Source organism: Athene cunicularia (genome assembly GCF_003259725.1).
Source record: "Athene cunicularia isolate RWA chromosome 4 unlocalized genomic scaffold, athCun1 chr4_part1, whole genome shotgun sequence".
In the NCBI taxonomy this organism is placed as follows: domain Eukaryota; kingdom Metazoa; phylum Chordata; class Aves; order Strigiformes; family Strigidae; genus Athene; species Athene cunicularia.
The window spans coordinates 6,803,185-6,827,551 of NW_020799098.1; the positions used below are offsets into that span (position 1 = coordinate 6,803,185).

Sequence of the window (24,367 nt, forward strand, 5' to 3'; positions counted from 1 at the left end):
AGGCTCTGATCTTATAAATGATTATACACACACAAAACTCCTTGATTTTAATGGTACAAACAAGTCCTTTGGAGATTACATCTAGCAGCCACGCATCAGGAAGACTGCACTCATCAGAACGTGTTTCCTTTAGCTGTTGCATAGGGTTAAAAAACGCCAAAAGTTTATTGGTTTTGCTTCTACAGAGGCATTACAGTCAGTATGGACCAAATCAAAGCTCATGCCTGGGGCAGTCTGCAAAATAGAGTCCCTCTTACAACCTGAGTGCCCAGCTAAAACACCCTTAGGGATTTTTTTGTCCCATTAATTCCTAAAAGAAAATGTTCCAAAATCTCAGAGCTCCAACAACATGGAAATTTCTTCTAATTTCCAGCCTCAATTTATTCACAGCCCAGCTTGTTTCCATTTGTTCGGGCGCCAGTGTCTGCCATTTGCTTAAACCATACTTTCTCTCTTTCGTGTTTACAATCTAAATGTATTTATAGGCAATGATCATATCCCCTCTCAGCTAAATTTCAGAAGCCTAGTCCTTCTAGTCTCATCTAGGATGATGCCCTTCCACCCCCCAATCAGTCTAACACTTCTCCACAGCCTTTACAGAAGTCTAAGCTCAACTCTTCTCTGGGTAACAACTGCACCCAGAGTGCTACCAGAGGTCTCCCTCCCCACTGTGTTACACCAACACTACCATTTTCAGCAAGAATATACATGCTGGGAAATCTCCCCTAATGAGGTCTCATGTGACATGTGATGTTTCTGTACGGCCACCGTCACACTGTCAGGTCATCCTTTGCCTAACATATAAATCTGAATCCTTCTCCCTAAAAAGCAAGTGCTTCTGTCACCCTCCCGTGTTTATAGTAGGACTTCTTCTTCCAAGGAGTTGTTACTTCAAGCATCAAGGTCCTGAACTTCTTTATATTATCCTGGTACTCTCCAATTAGCGATGTCCTCCGTTCTGTGTTTTATCACGTATTTCCTCCTGTCCCTCCACAGCTGCTCTAGATGGCTCTGACGCAGGAGAAAACATCCTCTGTGTTGTTGTCAGAAGACCAAAAATTTAAGTAGTTTACAACTACTTAAAAGGACCCATCTAAGACTCGTATGACAGCCAGACCCTCCTCTCCTAGACTGGACAAGGAAAAGTATTTCTCAAGAGATTGCTTAATGCTGACACTAGCCATTTCCACAGGCAGTTATTTACCCATCATATGGGATATGTAACAAACAGATACAAACAACAAATCTTTTAGAATTTCTTTTTAGTGTTTGAGCCTTTCCTAGGATTATGGACCAGATAGCAAGAAAATCCACTGCCAAAAATGTAATATTCTGCAACTGTGCACTATTTCACATTAATTTGATAATTAAATTATGTTACACTGCCTTTTGCAACTGGCCCTCTGATTGAAATATGCCAAAACCACAGAAAATAATAGCAGAAAATCTGAAGTTAGAAAAGGTCAGCACTGATGAATGTTAAAAATGCTACATACAGATTAAAAAAAAATAATAGTAAATGTTTCTGTATTTTGGAATAATTGTATAAATTATATTCTCAGTCATTACATATACTAAATGCACACAAGGAAGTCTGTCAAGCTTGTCAATGAGTAAAATCAAAACCAGAACTACATCCGAATATAACACATGAAATTGAAATACAGCATAAATGTGAACAGTTTTGGAAAACGAAATAACCTTTAGAAAAAAATAACTGTGCATAGGAGTAATTTACTGATCATTCACAGAATCACAGACTCGAGATAATGTTTTGGGTTGGAAAGGGACTTTAAAGACCATCTAGTCCCAAACCCCCTGCCAAGTTCAGGGACACCTTCCACTAGCCCAGGTTGCCCAAAGCCCCGTCCAACCTGGCCTTGAACCCTGACAGGGAGGGGGCAGCCACAGCTTCTCTGAGCAACCTGGGCCAGGGCCTGACCCCCCTCACAGGGAGGAATTTCTTCCTTATCTCTTATCTAAATCTACCCTCTTTCAGTTTAAAACCATTACACCTCATCTTATCACCACACCCCCTGATCAAGAGTCCCTCCCCATCTTTCCTGCAACCCCCTTTAAGTACTGGAAGGCCACTCTAAAGTCTCCCTGGAGCCTTTTCTTCTCCAGGCTGAACACCCCCAACTCTCTCAGCCTGTCCTCACAGGGGAGGGGCTTCAGCCCCTGATCATCTTTGTGGCCTCCTCTGGACTCACTTGAGCAGGTCCATGTCCTTCTGATGTTGGGGACCCCAGAGCTGGATGCAGTACTAAGGGAGAGGGGACAATCAGAGAATCACCTACCTCGACCTTCTCTTCATGCAATCAAGGATGTGACTGGCTTTCTGGGCTGCTAGTGCATACTGCTGGCTCATACTCATTCCTTCATCTACCAACTACCCCTTTCATCTACCCCTCTTCTGCCTACCAACATCCTTCTCCTTGGGGCTGCTCTCAATCCACTGTACAGGCCCAGCCTGTATTTGTGCTTGGGATTGCCCTGACCCATGCGCAGGACCTTGCACTTGGCCTTGTTGAACTCTATTAGGTTTGCACAGTCCCACCTCCACAGCCTGTCCAGGTCCCTCTGGATGGCCCATCCCCTCCCTCCAGCATGTCAACTGCACCACACCGCTTGGTATCATCGGCAAACTCGCTGAGGGTGCCTCGATCCCACTGTCCATGTCTCCAACAAAGATGTTAAACAGCACCAGTCCCAAGACTGACCTCTCATGAACACCACTCGTCACTGCTCTCCACCTGGACATTGAGCTGTTGACCACAACTCTTTTCAGTGAGACCATCCAGCCAATTCCTTATCCACTGAGTAGTACATCCATCAAATCCATGTCTCTGCAATTTAGAGACCAGGATGTCGTGCAGGACAGTGTCAAATGCTTGACACAAATCCAGGTAAATGACGTCAGCTGCTCTTCCCTTATCCATCAATGCTGTAGGCCCCATCTTAGGCCACCAAATTTGTCAGACATGATGGCTGTCACCAAATACCTCCTTATTTTCCATGTGTCCTAGCACAGTTTCCAGGAGGATCTGCCAGGCACAGAGGCAAGACTGACTGGCCTGTAGTTCCCCAGCGGGTCTTCATTTTTTTCCCTTTTTAAAAATGGAGGTTATGTTTCCCTTTTCCAACCAGCAGGGGCTTCAGACTGCCACAACTTCTCAAATACCATGGATAGTGGTTTAGCCACTTCATTCATCATTTCCCTTGGATCAGTGGATGGTATCTCATCAGGTCCCAGGGACTTGTGCACCTTCAGGTTCATCAGGTATTCTAGAATCTGATCTTTTTCTACTGTGATTCTTCATTCTCCCAGTCCCTGCCTTTGCCTTCTGCAGCACACCCAGTGGTGGATGAACGAGAGAAAATAGAGTATATATGTTTTTTTCATCACTTTCCATAGTGAACTTGATTGATTCAACATTCACCAAATTCTAGTACAATTTTATTACAAAGATATCAACTCGTGTCAATTTGAGTGAGGTAACATATTTAACAAGCAAGCTAGAAATTTTAGATCATCCCAAGCATGTGGCTGTCAGGCAATACTCTTTCATGATCTCTTGTAAGGAAGGCAACAGGCAAAGTTTGACAGAGAGCAAGCAGAGTTAGCTTCATAGCTTCAAGTGCCATTCCTGCTTTCATCAGACTACACTTGTGCTTTGCAGGAAGAAAGGATCTGAGATAAAGTTGAAACACAGGACATGAGTTGGCTTCCTTACATTGCCAAATGTTATGTAGCTCATCTGCATAACTTCTATGCCTTGACAGAATCACACAGAATCATCTAGGTTGGAAAAGACCTTGAAGATCATCCAGACCAACTATTAACCTAACAGTGACAGTTCCCAACTCCACCAGATCTCTCAGGGCTATGCCGACTCTACTCTTAAACCCCTCCAGGGATGGGGACTCCACCACCTCTCCAGGCAGCCCATTCCAATGCCCAACAACCCCTTCTGGAAAGAAATCCGTCCTAATATCCAGTCTAAACCTTCCCTGGCACAATTTGAGGCCATTCCCTCTTGTCCTATCGTTTATTACTTGGTTATAGAGACTCATCCCAGCTCTCTGCAACCTCCTTTCAGGTAGCTGTAGAGGATGATGAGGTCTCCCCTCAGCCTCCTCTTCTCCAGGCTAAACAACCCCAGTTCCCTCAGCCGCTCCCCATACTTCCTCGTTCAGACTAACTTCCAGGGGAAGCTACAGCACGCTGTTTGTTGAAAGCCTTTTTCATACCCTCTTCAATGAGCTGACATCCTTTCCAACCACAACGGCACGATCAGGTTTTTCTGCTGTTCTTCAACCTCAAAATGACTACTCTGCTTTCACAACATGCCAGGCATCCAAGGCTCTTCAGAGAACAGATGACGCTGTAGTAGGAGACATTTCTATTTCAAAGAATTTAACAAGTCTAAAGTACTGAATACTGAAGGTTGAAATCCTTTAAACATTTTCCTATCTATTTTTTTCACCTTATTTCAGCACCAGGCTGTTTCAGCCATCATGCCAATTATTGCATAGTCACCATTATGACACATATGCCTCATTATTTGGGTGAGAACTCTTAGCATCTTATTTATTTTTACAAAAAAGCATAAACAGATTAGAACATGCTAAGAATAGAACAGCAAGGCCTCCTCTTCTTTGGTCACTTAAACATACACTACCAGATTTTACTATGAGAGACTTATCTCAGAGGCTTGTGGATCAAACCCAGGGTATAGAGCATAACACAGTATGTAAAATGTCAAATTACTTCAATGTGGAGACAATATATTTATAAATTACATATTGAATATGACAATATATCATAATTTTTTTAAAAGACTTCTAGAAAATCTTCACTATGAAGTGTTACATTTCATCTGTTTCTAGAAACCAGGATATTGCTTTCTTGGACTTGAGAGTTTGATGTGTCATCTCTAAAAAAAAATATGTTCCACTGTCACCAACAGACTTGAGATATTTTGCACATTTGGATGGAAAAAAAATGTACTTTACCTAAACTGAGTAGGCCTTGCATTATTTGACTTGCAAAAAGCAGCTGCACATCAAATTTGCAATCAATCGTCTGCCACACAGGGGAGAGGGGCTGCAGCAGACTTGTAGCTGCTCTCAAAGCCTCATTACAACATCACAAAGAGTCCATGTCAAACTAATGCCAATAAAACTAAAAAGAAAAGCTGGTGTGCTCAAACGGTATTTAGTAGGTCTCCAAAACTCTGCCAGTTTGTGCTGCTTTTTACAAGTTCCTGTTTCTCTTTACAAGACTGATTATCAGTTTGATGCTAGGTTCCTATGATCCATAGCACTGTCAGTAACCTATTCATTTCATGATATGCACTTTAAACAGCCAAGATATTGTCTAGTGTAGACCCTAAATATTAAGCTTATACTGTACATAAAAACAAATAAGTGTAAATGTTTTATGTAAAAAAAATCTTACTTGCAGGCTCCAGAAACCACTCTCTCTAAAAACCTATATATCCACACACTGTATAAATGACATATATATATATACACACACGACATATGATAGTGTATTTCTAGTCTTTTAAAAATATACTATTGAAAAATACATACATACAAATACACACATAACTACATGAATAACCTGCATAGCCTATAGCAAACTTCCTTTTAAAAACTATTTGAAGCTAGTCTTTCAAACCCAGGATTTACTGACAGTTACATGCAGTTTAATGACAAAAGTCAATTTGAGAATATCGACTCTGAAAACACTTTTTACTAAATAAGGCTTTAATGAAAAATCTTTAACAGAAGTTCTGTGTGTTAACTTCTATGTTCTATTAATAAGGCTGAATTGTGTTCCATTTCAGTTCAAGTCTATCAGACACTATGATGGATTGAACATCTATACCAAAGGATCATTATGTCATGAAAGTCACTGATGACAATGCATCAACCCACGCAACTGTGTCTGAAAAAACCTGTTAACAATCACCAGCAATTGTCAAGTCCCAATGATCCTTAGTAAAACCCAGTACTGGAAAATGAAAGAAACAGCTATTTAGACTCTGTCTATAATACTGATATAAGATGCTTGCTGGGTACAGCAGCACCTTCATTCTGCTTTTTAAAGGGTATTAGTTCATAGGAGACACTGGCAGCCCGTCCCTCCCTGTAATGCTGCACTTGACCTGTAACATTGCCAGGGGCAAATCTAACAGATGTTGGCAAAAGGGTCACTGAATGCAAACACTGATTTTGTATACATCCTTACCATGATAGCTGTACATTAATTACTTTGTTGTATAATGAGGCCTAACAAAAGTTTTTAGGATCTTCTTTGTTAATTTTTTCAAAGTCTTACATAGGGAATCTGATTTAAGGCTCATTCAGTTTCAGTAAATTTACAAGGTTTTGGATCAGCTCCGAGGTGACAACTTATTCCCAATTATACATTACTGTTTAGAACAAGGCAGCTTCCTTTCAATCTATATTCTTTGATAATTAATTGTGATGGAAAACTAAAATGCTGCAACTGCATCATGAATATAAACAGCACTGATGACACAAATGCAAGATTGCAGCTTTACTACTCAACAAAGAAGAATCTAAAGCTGGAAAAATTATCTTACTTAACCACTGACATAACAAGAACAAATCAAAGACTCAGCTGAACAACAGCATCATTCTTAATTTGTTTGTATCAGTTTCAAAACATTTGTTGCATTATGAAAGCTCTTCAGCTCTTCTTTGAAAGTCTTAAATAAAACTAATGATTGGAACTGTTTCTACATTTAATTCCTACGAAAAAGTGTGATTGAAAAATTTCAAGTCTTACACTGATGAATAGGAAGTTGTTTTTAATTTTTTGTAACTTAAACTAGAACTATGGAAATGTGGTATCCCTCGAAGATGATTTTATGTTGTGGTTTTATAACAGGAGTCAAGGGACCTGATCCATTCTAACTTAACTCAAGCACTGCTAAGGCTGAAGCATAATAGGCCTTCCCACTTCCAACCAAGTAGTTCTATTCTATTCAAAGTTCTGGTGAACCAGGTATCTGCAATGAAGTAGTAAATTCGCTCAAAAGCACACTCTTTTTTTTTCTTCTAGCTGATTTGAGACAGGATGCAGGAAAGCACATAATTACAGGAAAACTGAAGGAGAAAGCATACGCAGATTCAAACAAACTCTTGACTTTTTCCCAGTCTATACATTTTGCTTTAAAGATCATTCCTAATCAGCTGTGCTTCCTGTCTTTTTCATTTGGATTTGCAAGCATCACTTTATTTTTTCTCTACTTGGCCAAGATGTCTATTACCAGATCTTGCATATTGTTTACATTTAGCCCTTTGGAGCTACACAGCACACTCCATGTTACAGAATATTCAGCAGAAGTCAGGCAGCCCATAGAGTAAAGAATTCGAACAGCAAAAATCTTAGGCAAGACAAAGACCTCAAGGGTGTGCTTGAGTCTGTGATGCCTTCAAAGGCACAGAAGTAGAAAGAAGGAACAATATTGCAGAAATCAGAAGTGCTGGGTAGGCTGCCAAGGAGCCAGGAAATGCAGTAAACAGTGAACGGCACTGAAAGGAAGAGGCATTGGGGGAAAAAAGAGGAGGAGAAACAACAGAGCATGAGGCAGTGAAAAAAAGCAAGTTGACCTGGAATGAGGATGGAAGCAAACTAATTATTTTTAGGTATCTTTTTTGGATAAGCACAGTATTTTTGGCAGAACAAACCACACTACCACGTACATTTGGAAGCAGTCTGAGATGGTTACTGAGAAAACTGATGTACACATGACTAATTGTAAAATAAAAACCAATTTAAACACAGACAGTAATTTTTATTGACAGTAATGCAATCTCTATTAGGAAAGAAATTTAACCACAAAATCTTATAATAATTTTTACCCTAAGTGACAGAAGTTTCCTGATATGATGCAAGTGAACCAGTTCCCAGTTATCCCATGATAGTTTGACAAACATAATGCTCAACTTCACACAGCCATGTGCAACATCTACAATAAAACAGAACTTAGGGGTCAAAGTATAAACATATATATTGCAGCCTTTCAGACTGGCTTGACAACAAACCATTTTCTAGTGTGGGTAGGGGGAGAAAAACCAAACCAAAACAAGTAAAACCATACCCAAGTAATTTCTGAAGTGTAATAAGTGTCCTCTAACTACAAACTTATTTCAAAACCTTGGGTCACTCTCTATAAATGTCAGTATTCCCTTAAGCACTGGCAGCCTGATTTTTACAAAAGGAAGGAAATATATCCTCGTCATTCAACTTGCCTTCCAAAGCAGCACCACAGGGAATGAATGCTTTGACCCACGATGAAGCAGAGTTCTAATATGTGTTGTTATTTATTTGTGATCTTAAACAAGTTAGTTATTTTCCATACTTTAATCTCCTCAGCCATAAAAAGAGAATGACGAATGAACTCCTTGGCATAAGGGAATTGCTACAGAACTGCAACTCGGGCATTACCCAGTTTGGAGAAAACTTTAATTAGCACGCATAGTAGCTGTAATAGTACTTGCTAATGTCCTGTGTTTGACCCTGTATACAAATGGCATTCATCTCATCTCTTTTCCTCCTTTCTGTGTATGTTAAAATCTCTCAGCCTCCTTGCTTCTCTATGAAAAATATGTCTAGCTTGGACTTTGCTGTCTCACAAACTACGACAAATTGACCTTTTCCACTCTATTTCCTTTGTTGTAAAGCCATCTTAAAAGACAGTGTTTTAAATCATCACCCTGTCCCTGAAACCTTCTCATAACCAGAAGAAATCCATTCTCCAGACTCCACCATGTTTACACCTCAAACACCAACTCCTCACACATCTGTGATCAAGACTTCACAACTCAGTAGTCTGAGTTTATACCAGTTCTTACTTTCCTAGCCATTCTTTTGTAGCCTTTCACTCCCTTCCTCCTCACACAATTCTAAACTTGTCTTTTTTTGTCATTATATTCATCTACATGTAGCAAATGTCAATCCTCTCTTTCAAACCCCATCCTGAATTTGCCAGTATCTGACCTGTCTCCTCCAACTTCAGACTATCAAAATTTATCTGTATCAGCTACCCTATTTGGTTCAGTACCTCTTCTTGAAGACAAGAAATGTATGAAAGAAAATCTAAATTTCACCTTCTGCTTTCAGCAAGCTCTCCTCAACACTAAACCTTTTTTCAATTTTCAGTCATCTTTCACAGAGGGAAACAATCTATGGTAAATTAACGTCCATTATCAAAACCTGTACTTTAATTAACAGGAAAACATAATTTAGCATGGCAAGGAATGTATATTCATAAATACACGAACATTTTAGATACTGTTTTAAATATGCAGCTTCTAATTTTAAAAATTTTCCTGAAAACAACTTTATATTTAGTAAAGCAACATTCCCAAATAAGGTATCATACAAACTATACTAAAATACAGATACTTCCCTACTGGAACTCTAAATATCTGTGCAAAATGGCTATTTTTCACTACAGATTAGCAGTGGAAGCTAAAAGTGAATACTTTTTACATGGAAGTGAACAGTGCTCAACACTTTGTAAATCTGATCTCTTAGCCTATGTTACAGTAATATAACAATATGATAATGAATAAAGGCTTGGGATTTCTGTTACGGAAAATTATTACACAACAGAACAGCAGTACTTTGCAAAACAAAACGTTTTAGGCCTGCATCACCCTTTGGCCTAGTGCAAATTTTTATTATAGCAATGTACTGGTAGCTGTTGAAACATTTTCCAGCTATTTTACTGAGCTCACTGCGAATGGATTATTTTGGTATAATAAAAAGCAAAAGATGCAAGCTTTAGTATAACCCACTAAATACAAACACTCTTGTGAAGATCAACAACAGATTACTTGTGTTACTCATCAGTTATTTAAAGGGTTTTCTGAAGTTACAATCTGAGATACATAGGCTGACTTTCAGTCTCAAGATCTCAAAAGTTCGTTTACTACACCCCACTGATAACAGAAAATATCGAGTGTTTCTAAGGCAAGGTATTTGTGTCACACAGGAATTCTCCAGACTTGATGCATTAGAAGTAAATTAGGTTTGATTTCAGGAAGCAAAGTATAAAACTATACAGGTGGTACAGTTGCCAATTTTAGTGTTCACCTGAAAAGTAGACTGCTATTATCTAGTAAAAAAAGTTAGAGCATTTATATTACTTATTCCCCATGTGTTATTTAGTCCTTGTAAAGGGAATTCAGCTATTTCATGCATTAAACTTCTGACAGTGGTGTGAGATAGGAAAACAGTAATATTAAAACAACTTTTCAACATGATTAAAAAGAAATACACAGAAATAAGGCATTATACCACATTTAAATTCTTGCTATATAAAAAGATAAAAGGAAATTTAGAGGAAAAAGCTTGGGTTAAATATTTCTGTAAATTTAAAAAATAAAGTATCATACTTAGATTACTGTACTTGAACCTTATAAATTAACTTTTTAAAATTAAAAAACAAAAACCACACACATCAGTATCCATTTCTATGCATCTCCAATTACCAATGAAGACGCAGAATTTTTCACTTCTTTGGATTTGTTCTCAAGTTAGTTACTTTTAGGTTCTCATTCACCACAACAATACTGAATAATAGTCTTAGATGCACACCAAAAACACTGGTCTTTTCCAACAGGTGTTAAAAAGAAGGTTGAAATTAGCACTAGGTTTTGGTAAAAACTTACTGTTTCAAAATAGAATGTCATAACAAGTTAGAAGTTCAAGTTTTTATGCTATCCCATTGACCATCCACTGTAAAGAAGGTCTTCTATATGAAAGTATAAACACATTAAAAAAAGAGACATGAGATCAGAACTATAATATTGCCAACTCTGAATCTAGTTTATAATTCACAAATCATCTAAACAGATTAGTTCTAACTATCCTGTGAAAAAAATAATGAACTGAGAAAAAGGGTTTCTGGAATGCAGATCATTTCCTAGTAGGAACAACTTTTATTTTTTCATTTCCCTATTCACATTAGAATTTTATTCTATCTAAAATGCAGCTAAACAAAACAAGGTAATGATGTTAAGCCAGTACTGATGCAGCAGAAAACAACCCTAAATATCATTCTTGACTACTGTTCTGACAACAGCATACTCCTGTGTGGGGAAAGGGAAGAAGATTATGATCAAAAACCTGTGTCTGCAGAGATGCCCACCAAGGAAATACATACAGGGCTTCAGGAGAGGAGAATCATCTCTCATGTTTGCCTGAACCATGACAACCAGCCATTCTAGCTTGCTGTGTTAATACAGCATACAACTCTTCAGTCTTCTCTATATCGTTTCAAAGAGAAAATACACAAGAAAAAAATCTCCTGAAGCACTTACAAATTTTTAAAGTTTTAACAATAAAAATAGTTGGGTTCTTTTTTTCAGAATAAAAGTATTTTTCCTAAGATATAACAAGCTGAACACTTGGTTGATGGGTTCTCACAAGGAAGATGCTACAGAAAATGAGATTTATTCACCTGATAACAGAAGGCAAGTTAATATTATTTTCAAGTCTTAATTTTCAAGTAGCTGGCTTTGTAAGAAAGTCATCAAAGAAAAGATAAAGTCTTTCATCATGTACAGAGACTTTAAAATGTTTAACAGTGCTATGTATTAAAAGAACATGAAAAGTAAATAAACAATTAAACCAGATATGAATTCAAAATAGTGAAAAGCTGTTACAAACCCAAGAGCTGCTATAATTAGTGTAAGACAAGTCTAAAAAGGTATCTGTAGAGAAACAAGAATACTGGTGCAATCCAGTTCAGCTGACAAGTCCTTAACACCTGAATCACACTCAGCAGTACACAGTACCATACGCACAAAAGTGGATACAGATACTTACCTCACAAGCCTTTAAAGTTAATACTTAGATCTGTACTTGTCTGTCATAGATCTTTGCTGGAGAAGAAAAAAAATAAATTCCTGTGGAAGGGTCCCCTGATTGCCCTCCTCTGTGCTTGGCTCCTCCTCTGCTGTCATATTTATTACATTTTTTATGTCCATAGAAGCTTTAAGGCCTGGTTTCATCATTTATCAGGTGAAGCAGTATTTGACATTTGTCTCTCTGCTAGCTTACTCTGATAGCCAACAACATCACCAAAATGAATTCTACTTCTACAGAAATATGGATGCGAAAAGGTTCTATTGCTGTCTAAGGAGCAGCAAGGATTTGGGGTAGACAAGAGGCCTTTGTGCTGGAAGAAGCATCTGAACAGAAAATGTAGGTGTGTGAGCCAGCTGGCTCCCTGGACTATCATCACAAAAAATGGGTATCTTTCCAAGAAAATGGGAAAACCTTTGACAACATTAAGAATCACTAGTTGTTTTACAGCTCCCAAACCACCAGGAAGGGTGCGAATTTCTGGAATAACACATAGTTAGAATATATCTTTAAATTCATTTTCTAAAACAATTTGGGGTTAGCATTTGTTTTGAAACTCTTCCGCAGTGTCAGTTCTCAGTGCATAAGGCCTCCTAACCCAATCTGCACAATTCCTTGGCTAAATAAAGAAGTCTGAAAGTTCCTCACATGGCCAATTCAATAGGGAGATTTGGCTTTCCAGCTGAAGGCTGAGCAACACTGTTTCCAAGAAGCATTTCAAAATATCATGTAATAATATAATTTTCCCAGAGGTAACTCTCTCCATGAAGTCTTAACTCCGTAGGTAAGCATATGAGCAACACCCAGCCAAAGCCACACAACACAAAATCAGAATTCAACACAGACATTTTTATCTTTGTTTCATCACTTATTGGAAATGACCAGTAACTCAAGTCACTAAGGGAATCAACCATTAACTAAAAAGCAATAGCTAAACACATTATCACAGCTAACACAACACTGTATCTGTTCATAATCATCAAAATATTTGCATTTTCTAAAACATCTCCATTATACCTCTAAGTATTACCTTTTCATGAATTTCTTGTGTAGACTGAGCATCACAAAATGCCACTGTGGCTACATCCTTCAGAATAGGCATTTCTACTGTACAATCCCTGCCATCCAGCAACGCTACCAAAGGGCGTGGGTGCATGGGCCCATTCATGATCGGAGGTCGAATGCCTACAAAGAAACAGAGAAGACTTGTTATTCAAGCCATGCAAATGTAATTTAAAAAATAGGTTATAGGTAGTCTGTTTATGCTGATGGAAGAAAAAGATTTCAAGGACTGAAGCTAGTAAAGCTGGAACAAGTTTACAGTCAGCAATCAACCAAACACGAAAGACCTAACAAAAAAAAATGCCATGGAGGTTCAGGAGGCTGAACAATGGAAGATGGATAAAACCACTAAGAAAACAGTACATTTGTTTTTTAAAGATGCATCCTTACTGCACTATTAAGAAGCGTCTCTGCGATCTTATCCAAGGTTTATGTTTTGATTCGCTTCCACACCTTTGTCAGCTCTAGACAGAGTGAGAATTATCTTGTCCAGGCTTGTAAGAGAACGGCTTATGGAATATCATAAGCAACTCAGTGAGGATTTGACTGTTCAATTTACATATGTGATGATGATTTGCTGAGACTAAAATTTAACTGGAAAAAAGCCTAAAACAGAAAAATTTTTAATGGACTGAAAAAACAGTGTCCAAGTGTAATGGCTAATTGCCGATCTATGTAGGTCTGCTTAGATTTAAAAAAGTTTTACAAAATAATTCTTTATAGCTTAGTCAAATAAACACATCATACTTAAATCTGCTGTTGAAAACTCTTACAAAATATGAACAGAATGTCCCTCCCTAAATCAACATCCCACTTGGAACATTGTAGAATGACAACAAAATACACATTAAGTATCAAGGGGAAGAAAGATTCGTTGAAAGTGCGGACTTCATTTATAACCTCGTTACGGAACCTTAAAATGAAAAGTAATCCTTATAAACAGATATTTAGAGAGCATCCTTTTAACAGTATAGATGCTATAAATATACAAAAGTACTCAAGGGAATAATATTAAACCATTACATTTACACAAAAGTAGTTAAGCGTGGGTGGAAAAAAGGGGACTTCCTGAAGAGATAAGGAAAAGCAAGACCAAGAATAAAGTACATAATTTCTTTTCCTCTTTTAAAGTAGTTTTAAACACTGCAAAGTGAAGCAGGCTAGATATTTCTTGTATGCAAATTTCAACAACATATTTTTATTGCAGCGTGAATTTAAAAACACTGCTTATTGCCTGATAATACAAGTTAGACCACATTAATGCAAAAGACTTGAGGTTCCCTGGCTACCTTCTACAAGCAATCCCTGCATCTTAAATCCCAGCCTGTGTCAAAAAGCAAGCCCTGAAAGACTGTCATCTACATTTTAAGTGGATAGAAAATTATTAGAATCCCAGCTGTACAAGATACCTGGTGAAGAAAAGCAGCTGCTGGGAAGAGATTTTCACAAGTCACCAGAAGCAGCGTATTGCTTCCCCATGGGACCAAGCTCAGGTCTGGGGCTGACGAGTACAGCCAAGGAGACTGTTACCCTCATAGCCTCAAATGCCCAGTCTGCACCCATAAATTTCATGTCCACTCCTAACCAAGTCAGGATTATAGGTGAGCCCTACTATAATCTGGCACTTAAATTCTTTACCTATGCAAACAGGTTTTACACTTGAAGATGACAGAACAATATTCACTACATTTGGTTCTTTTCTGTTCTAGTCCCAATGTCTTCCAGCAACTGATGATGACAATGGACTGACTCTGCAGTACTCTCACCATAGCAGAGGCATTCAGATGTGGAAGTATTCACCAACAAAGTTTTCCATGGGTACAATACCCATAAAAACTATTCTGCTGTAAAACCATCAATTCCTAACCTCTATTGTGATCAGCATGCTTATAAGTACTTCTGGAACAGACTCTTTCAGTAATATCCAGTCACCAAAATTAAATGAAAGCCTTCTTAATATTATTTTTAAAAATCATGCCTCTTGCTAACCTACTATTGTTACCTGTTTAAACCAGAAATGGCCACATAACCGTCAAACATTCATTTTTAGTAAATAAACCACACACTAATAATGTGGTACAGGACACAAACACTACATGAATGCACGATGTAAAGATACACAGTTATCCAGAAAATAATTACTATCCTTTAATGGGAACTTAATTATAAAACCCCACATTAAATTCACCTACAAACACCCTAAAATAAAGCATGTTATAGCCGCCTTCATGTTTCTGTCAAAATAGTGTATGTAATAGCATTAATAAAATGCAATTATGTCTTGAAAGAAACATAAAAATGACATTGCAAGACCTATTCATATTGCATAGAATAACTGTGCTCATTTTACAACTGAAATGTTATGGTCATCATCTTAATTGTCAGTCCAGCAAAGACAGGATTTCAATGACAAGTTTGAGTCCTAGCTAAAATAAAATTAAAAAAAGAAAACAGACGTTTGACACTGAAGTTTTTGAAGATGAATGAGGAAAGATATGGTACAGATGATTCCCTCAGACCTACAACTAAAGCATCTCTGTCAGCAGATGAGCACATACAGTCCAAACATAACAGAAGATGAGATTAAAAACTGACACTGTTAAGAAACACTTTTCTGACTCGGGTTATCTCAGAAAATAATGAAAAGTAGTGTCACAAAACACATTCCTTTAAAATAATGATTTATCTAAAATAAAACGGTCTGGTTTTCCCCTCATGCCAGTATATCTATCAATTCAGCCGAGTTACCTGTGTCTAATGCTGGTGCTAAGCGGCACGCCATACCGACCCCCAGAGTATAGAAACGGAAGTCAGAAAAACAACTAGAAGGTTAAACCCTCTGCTAGAGAATCTCAGGCTTCATTAAGAGTCCCCAGAATTCAAATACATCCAGTGACCTTGACCAGGAAAACTCCACAAACCTTGGCTTGCCAAAATCTTTTCTGAACTTCAGCACAGATTTCCTGTTGCACAATCTTTCTGCCGAAATACCGTATCACTGAATCGCAGACAATAACTCAACACTTAAGTAAACTTACGGTAACTTAATCACAGTGGCAGTCACTATTTAAAGTTTACATTTGGAAAGACACAGTTTCATTATGAATCAGAACCCTTTGAACAAAAAACTACTTCTTCCACCATTTAGATACGTTCTGCCTGTCTCTTATCTAGAAATGTCCTACCCGCACCATGTGTTTTGCTTTGCAGCAAACCCTTGGAGTGGCAGAATAAAGCAACATGTATTTAAGAACAGTATTTTCCATGCCTGCATTAACAGTAAATCATGCAACTTGATGCCAGAGAGAAATAACAGTAAATCGTTCAAAAACGACATTGAACACCACAAATGTGAAACTAATTTTAAAAAAAGAATTACACTTAGCTGGCTTATTTAAGCATATGGTATAGCATTTCACATAACACAGATAACAAAAATGATACCATCCACCCCCACATCCTAGAACCTTTGTTATGGGAAAACAATCTCAGTTTATCCTAACTTGAGACTTTCAGGAACCCCTACCAACCTGACATTTCTTAATCTGAGCTTGATTTCCAGGGTCATGAATTCGATTTCTCAATGCTTTACAATCTTCAGCATTCTGAGGCAAAATAGCAGCCTGTCATTCCATCCTCATTTCCATGTCTTTAATTTTTCTTGCAGCCTCCTGTAATCTTGAACCAAAGCTTTTAAACTTCTTATCCACTGCAACCTCTGTAGCCTGGATGGCGTTCAAATTTTTACTAAAAATTAAACACAAACAATACATTAAAACAACATTAAGGGTCTGACTTGTGCTCACAGAAGCCAGGAAACTCAGTTAAAGCTTCTCACTGCATCTGTACCCTTCCCCCTTTCGCTGCTGGCCTTCCACCACACCTGCTGTGCTGCCACTGGCCATTAACATACCAGGGGAACCAGCAGACTGTGAAGACACCCAGGGCACCTTGCACAGGACAGCAGGTGTATTGTAAACAGACATACCTGGAACAGTCGGCACCACTCAGGCAGCAAACGTTTTGCCTAGGTGAGCAGGGAGCTGAGGATAGTTTATAATCTCCAGTACCACCGGTGCTGGAGAGCCAAATGCTCCAGCAAGTACCGGAGATGGAGTGAGAAGCCTTAACTCTGAACTTGCTGGTTTTGTTGGGTTTAAGTCAGGCCCTTAAGGTTATCTAAATGTATTTAAGGAAAAAAAAAAAAAAAGTTTCCCATGACAGCTATAATCCAGCTATTAGTTTGGTGGGGTTTTTTTCCTCCAATATGGAAATAATCTGGTAGTGAAACTCTTGCCCCAGTAACAGCTACTGTGCCAGAGACTGCTGGATTTTTCCAAAATAGTACCAGGTATAATGTGCACACACAGACAGACAGAGCAGTTAGCCACATTGCGAATAGCTGCTACATACGTAAAACAGAAGAGTGCCTTACCAGAATTGCAATTTGGACTAGCTGCTCTTAAAAAAAAAATATCGAAACTCTATTCTAGTCCAGCTTTTACAGAAAAAAATTTTAGAAATTTAAAAAGCAGTTTTCAGCTGCAGAACCTGACAAGCATTTCAACTGACTGTGGGTCTCACAAACAAGAGGATTAATGAATTTATCATCCAGCTTTGTAACCAAAATAGGAGAGGAAGGGTCATGAATTATTATTACCTCCATATCTCTGTTAGCATGGGGACACACAAACTAACAGACCAACCTTAGCACGAGAGGTATTTTTTTTTTAAACTAGAAAAAAAAAAAAGAGTTACCTAAGTGGACTACTTTCCTCCCCCCTCCCAAATCCTACCTGCACCTCCTGTCACTTCCAAAACAAAGATGCACATTTGTGTGCCACACTCCAAGACGGAAAGTTGAAGCCAGTACCATTAGGCATACTCAGAACTGGAGGATAAGAAAGCTCTCCCTGACATACTCTGGGCTGTTAGAACATACACTAAACCGTTCATAAAACATCCTTTTATGTTACAAACTGACAGTAACTAAAGCGATCATATTGCACAAATAATAGAGATCTCAAAGCAGGCTGTCACCATTTCCTGACATTGGAAAATATACCAAAATGCAACAACATAAGCTATTAAGATTAATGATTATTAATGTCATTTTCACATTTTTCTGGCGCTGATTAATATAACATCATTAGGATGGGGAATGTTTCAAATAAGGCATACATATTAAAAGTGAGGGACACTGTCAGGTTTGTAGGCCCAAAATTTGACCTACCTTTCATTTTCTTAAATCTGTTTGCAAAGTCCATGTAATTCTTTAAATGTGTTTTTCTTTTTTCAAAACAAATGCTTCAATTCTTTTTTCTGAAAAATACATCAATGCCAAAAAGTACAATACTTATCAGTAACCCTATAATGACAAACCAATATGCACATGAAATGGAGGACAGCAGCCTGGCAAAGGACTTTTCATTTTCACTTTTCTGAGGATTCTTACAAGTGCAAAGATTAAATAAGCAGGAAAACTCCCTTGACAATGTCCTTTTAAAATAATTTGGTCTGCAAAACTTCCTTTATGCACTGTAAAACATCAAAGTGATTTAAGTTCTTAACAAAACACAAACTACTGAAAAATCTAATCAATATTTACAAAAACAAGACCCAGAAATGACAGGTTGGAAATTCAACTAATTTATAATCTTGCACATGTAACATGAGACTAATCCCCTGTGGCATTTACCTTTACTTTATTTTCTTACCTAGGCTGTAGATTCAGTCACAGAGCTGTCACTTATTTACTATAAGCCCTCAAAAAAATTTAAATGTTTTTTAAAAATAAATGCTAATATTAATTCAAGTAAAGAACGAGTTGTCAAAACAAATAAAAAATATCCCACTCATAACACGAACACAGAAGCTGTTATGAATTAGATTTGCCAATATGCACTACTAAAATTCCTAAAAACACCATACTTTAAAAACATATTTTAAGGTTCCTGACACCATGCATTTTTAAATTTTGGGCTTTATTTTGGTAGTCTCATTGTTTCACGTACCGTGACCTCAAGCAACACTCAGATTCAAGGTAGAGTAAAACTCTACAAGCAGTGAAGTAGAAATAAACTTTCAATTACAATGCAGGTACATGGATCAGTAAATTGGATTAAAAAACCAAAACCCCACAGTGCTTAACAGCCTTCAGTATTTTTATATTCAGCATATTTAGATGTTGAGTCTGAAATACAAAAATCATAAAATCGTAGAATGGTTTGGGTTGGAAACGACCTAACAATCATGTAGTTCTACCCCCCTGCCATGGGCAGGGACACCTTCCACTAGCTCAGGTTGCTCAAAGCCCCGTCCAACCTGGCCTTGAACACTTCCAGGGAGGGTGCAGCCACAACACCTCTGAGAAACCCGTGCCAGGGCCTCAGCACCCTCACAGTGAAGAACTTCTTATAGCCAATCTAAATCTGCCCTCTTTCAGTTTAAAACCACTACCCCTCGTTCTACCCGTACACCCCCTGATCAAGAGTGTCTCCCCACCTTTCCTGTCACCCCTTTAAGTACTGGAAGGCCACTCTAAAGTCTCCTTAGAGCCTTCTCTTCTCCAGGCTGAACCCCCCCAACTCTCTCAGCCTGTCCTCACAGGGGAGGGGCTCCAGCCCCTGGTCATCTTCATGGCTTCCTCTGGACCCACTCGAGCAGCTCCGTGTCCTTCTGATGTTGGTGCCCCCAGAGCTGGACACAGCACTGCAGGGGGGTCTCACGAGAGCAGAGTAGAGGTGAAGAATCCCCTCCCTCAACCTGCTGGACACAATTCCACCAAAATCAGAGCCAACACCTTTTGCCACTGCCTTCAATACAAGCAGGATGCAATCTCCCATCATTTAGGATGTGAGATTGGGGTCAGGGCAGGGGCAGAGGCCAGTATATTCTTAAATAAAGAACACCAACAAGGGGCATGTTCAAGAGGTGACAGCTACCACTGAAAGCCTGAATTACTTAGCAGATTAAATTTAATTTAATTATTTTCTTTTCTTGTTTAATGTTTCTAACTAATGTTCCTTCCTAAAAATTTAGGAATCTGCTGCAACTCATGTTGAAATTAACAGCAATAATCCCAAACTGATTCTCAAGGGAACAAAAATCTGGACTTCACAATATACATACAAGAGAAAATTAAGAATAAGTTTCACTCAAAGCGTATGTGCAGTTTCTATTGAAATCTGCAGGGCTGAGGTTAATGCTAAGCACACTGAAACTTTACTGGAAGAGCACAGCTGATGAATTCTGTTGCGGCCTATGCTTTTTATTTACCTAAACTCAATAAAAACAAGTCATCTTCCTTCTTTTCTTTTTAATTTGCAAGAGACCAAGAAAAATAAAAGTGGTTTCCTGTGCTGTGTTGACCCAACGATGTGCAAAGCAGTCACACCCTCTTATATCCTCTTGCTAATTATGAAGATTGAAATACATCCAGCTGCTCTCCAGGACATTCACAGCTCATTCCCTTATACAAAATATATAACCAATATCACTAGTATGTAATTACCACTCTGGTCCATAGACTTCCATGGCACTTAGATTTATGCACACATCACATCATTATTTTACCACCTGTGAGAAATGAGCCTGGTAATCCAAGCAATTGATACAGCCTACAATACAAGGGCCTCAACACTGGGTGTTCTGAGACAACTATCCTAATTGATTTCCCTTTCGGTACAATCTAAACAAAATAACCCAATGGCTTCTTTTTAGAAAATCCTACATTCCCCTGCCATTACTGGAACCTGAGAGTCATGATTCCTCATTCCTCTTCCATATTCACACAGCAAGTAAACTTGCCATTCTCAGATATTAACTCGGATGAATGCAAGGATATGGGTTTCTGTTGTGTTTTTAAATAGTGATCCCTAACCAGTCTTTAAACATTGAGTCATTTTGCTGTTATTTGTCTAACATCAGTCAGTATGCACACAAAATCCTAAATGCTTGTCAGGGTACAAAAAACAAAGGTCCCACAAGGCACATCTTGAAAGATCAAAAATACTGTTCTGTTAAGGGGAAACAAAATCATCTAGCAACATTTTCTATTATATGTACTTCAAACATCCATGTGAAAACTGCAAGTATTTCACATCTGTCAAAAAATTACTCAAATTACATATTCAGAGCATGCTATAGTGATATGCCTAATCTTAACTAATACTTTTCAAAATAGGACTTAAAACATTATGAATCACACCTATTTAACGTCAAATGAACAAGCAGTAATAGCATAATGCCTTACCGTAAAAGTTTTTAATTGTTTATAACCATTTAAAAAGCAAACTGAATGACAATATTCAGTAACAACTATATCTACCACTAAAATGAGAAAGCATAAGTATCAGCAATAAAAACATACACAAAAACAACATTGCAGAAGTGCTGTTTTCAAGCAACAGATGCATGAAAGCAAACTCGAGAGAAAGGCGAAACATTTTAGAGGACTGGGCTTTCCTTGCATAGGCAGCATTTCAGTGCCTGTCTACAGTAAATATTTCACTCTTTCAAATATTTTCAGCTTTATTAGGTAAAGGAAGGAGGATGGGAGTAAAAAAACATACACAAATCAGCGATGGTGAAGCTGCCCTAACTGAGTACACTCCCATTAATCTCAGCTTGACAAAATGTCTGACTAAGGCTGGCAACTTTTGTTACTTATTCCATGTTTTTTATAGTGTACGCGAAATGCCCCTGCCTCTGCATGCTGTGGCAAAAGCCACAAACTACTTGGTAACTTACAGGAATCACTGCAGTGAAGCTCGAGACAGTACCTACAAATTAAGAACCAAAGAACTTGAGAAGTACGACACTCCAGCAGTCAGGTTTGCCTGTAACTATGGACATCGATTTCCCAGTTACTGATGGGGCAGTTACTTCTGAACTACAGAGCTGAATGCATGAACCAAGCCTGCATCAAAGACATTGCCACAACACACCATATGCTGGGTACGTATCAGGGTATACATCCGCTGTCATCTTCTCCCAGGACAGCGACCATGGAACAGGCTGATAACGGCAACTGGCAGGGGGGAGCACCCACCTTAACACACACCCAAACGCTAGTTTAAAATACAACTGAGCTTATATTTGAGCCCATAAACTTTATAGGTTGGTGGGTGTGACTTAAAAAAAAAAAAAAAAAAAAAACAGGAACTGGAAAAACAATCTGCTTCAACAATTGTAATAGGAGCAGAATGATTAACTCCCCGAGCCATTCCAGTAACAATATAGATCATGCCAAGCCTTACTAAAACACTTTCCACAGAAGAAGCGGTTCTGGAGACTCTAAGGACAATATTTAGAATACAGAACACAAGTCTAGAATGGGTTGGTGAAACAAGGCTGTGCTGACATATGAAGGGAACTACATCAGGGGCTTTCACCCTTGCTCTTTTCTCATGTATTCAACATAAAGAAGCATGCAAGCATTGCTTTTTCTTTTTTTAAATCATGTTATCAGAACTGGCATCTTGGCTGTGATTTTGATTTAAGCTGAACAGCCACATAATGTTCATTTAAAATTTAATACCCTCAAGGAACAACTCTTGATTTACCTGTAAAATTTTATGTATTTGACCTATGAAGGAAAAAAAAAAAATCAAGAAAACAATATTTTCTTTTCTCTCCTCCAAAAATATTTATCCCACAGCAAGTTACTTTATTCCAGCAGGTTTGGGTGGTTTTATTTCGTTTTAAACCACTACCTGAGCTGTAAGTATGCTTTGGAAAAAAATACCACTTTTTAGCACTGTCAGTGCCACTGCTTTTGGAGTATTAATTTCACTTTTTTTTTAATACACTGCCACAGATTTATTACAGAATATAATTTCTGAATGTAGCCTGTCTTAATGGCCGCTTTTCTGTGTTTCTTTTCTCATAGGTGTTGTACAGGATGCTGTCTCAGACAAAGAAACCCAATAACCCCAGCAGGGCCAACATCAAAGACTTCCTTTATTCTGATCCCAAATACCGAAAGCAATTTCTCTAACAGCACACCTGTACTTTGACCAAGAACGTTAAACTATTACCTCGGGCACTCCTTATTTCCCTTATCAAAATGTCTGAAGATAAGCAAGTGTGGGGCCTTGGATAATCAGATTAGTTTCACAAGGTTTCGTTTTTTTGAGGTCAGTAGAACACACTCAAATGACGCTAAAAATAACAGTACGGAAGTATTTTACATATTGAAAACTGACCTCTCCGTTTTCTTTGTAACTTCTTAACTTTTTTTTATTTTGGGAAAGCATCTAATGTGATTCACCATCCTCTCAGCCCAGCATCACAGTGCTACATACATGTCAGCAATACTTAGAGTGAAAAAAAATACTATGACTCTCTTGTTTAGGGACAGAAAGAAGGGAGGAAAGCTAGAAACATCCTCTAAGATACAGAGCTAAAACACTTTTTAAAAACCAAATAAATATATATAAAGCTCAGACTTTTAGGAGCAGCGTAATCAAAAATAGGACAATTTAACACAGCATTAAGGTTTCTGGTAAACAAGGATAATAAACTCCCTCTTCAGTTACACTCCATTATGCTCTTCTGAAAACCAAAGCAACTCTGACAAAACACTGAACTGGTGCAAAGAGCTCCTTAAAGCTCTTATTTCTCTCTCCCTTTTCAGTTCCTTCCACAGCCACTGACCTCTGCTGTTCTCTGTCAATATTAAGAAAATGGTTGATGATGATTACAAACTAGAGAACAGTTTTGTTGTAAAAATGAGAACATGAGAAAGTTTGGAGCATACTGAAATCAAAGTCCTGCACCTCCCATTCAGGGTGCTCTGCAGCCAAACCAAGCTTGAATAAATAGGATTTTCTGAAGAGATGTTCATTTTGAAGGTAAGCAAACAGGATATAGAAAAATGACAAGCTCACTGAGAACGGGCCAGTAACAACAGTCTAAGTGCCAAATAAAACAGGCAGTTTAAGGCAAAAGCTGGGTTTATATTATCATGTTACATTTAATCATAATATAATAAAAGTGTATGATGTAAGAGAGCCGTTCTACTGAGCTTTTCTTCAACTAGAGTTTTGAGTTTCAATTACAAAATCTCTGGTCCCAATATCACAGTTAAAGCTGTACTGAAAACCAGTTAAAATCAGGAGTTATTCTCATGACTTGATGAGAGAAGCGAAATATTTCTTCCCACACATACCACATACTAAAGGGGTTTAGAGAAGGTTTTTGAACAATTTGTTTCCACTGAACTGGTGAAAAGTCAGAAGTGTTTAAAAATGACCCATATTTGCATTTTTTCACTAGGCTTTATTATGTTTCTTTAAGTCTCTGTAGTGTAACTATTTTCAACTTGAAAAGCATCTATTCACATGCATAAAAATGCTTTGTCTGCAGATAAAGGCTTCAAAT

At 38.0% G+C, this 24,367-nt stretch overlaps 1 protein-coding gene across 6 annotated transcripts in view; it reads right to left on the reverse strand.

Moving 5' to 3' along the window:
* The window catches only part of CTBP1 (C-terminal binding protein 1), a 237,980-nt gene that overhangs the window by 28,492 nt on the left and 185,121 nt on the right, over positions 1-24,367 (reverse strand). For 3 of the 6 annotated variants that reach the window (XM_026846834.1, XM_026846832.1, XM_026846831.1), the window contains one exon: positions 12,951-13,105. In XM_026846834.1, coding sequence (XP_026702635.1) covers positions 12,951-13,105 — 155 coding nt within the window. Of the gene's footprint in view, positions 1-12,950; positions 13,106-15,730; positions 15,800-16,512; positions 16,730-18,215; positions 18,309-24,367 lie in introns of those variants that run through there. The other 3 variants (XM_026846837.1, XM_026846835.1, XM_026846836.1) reach the window with 3 other exon arrangements.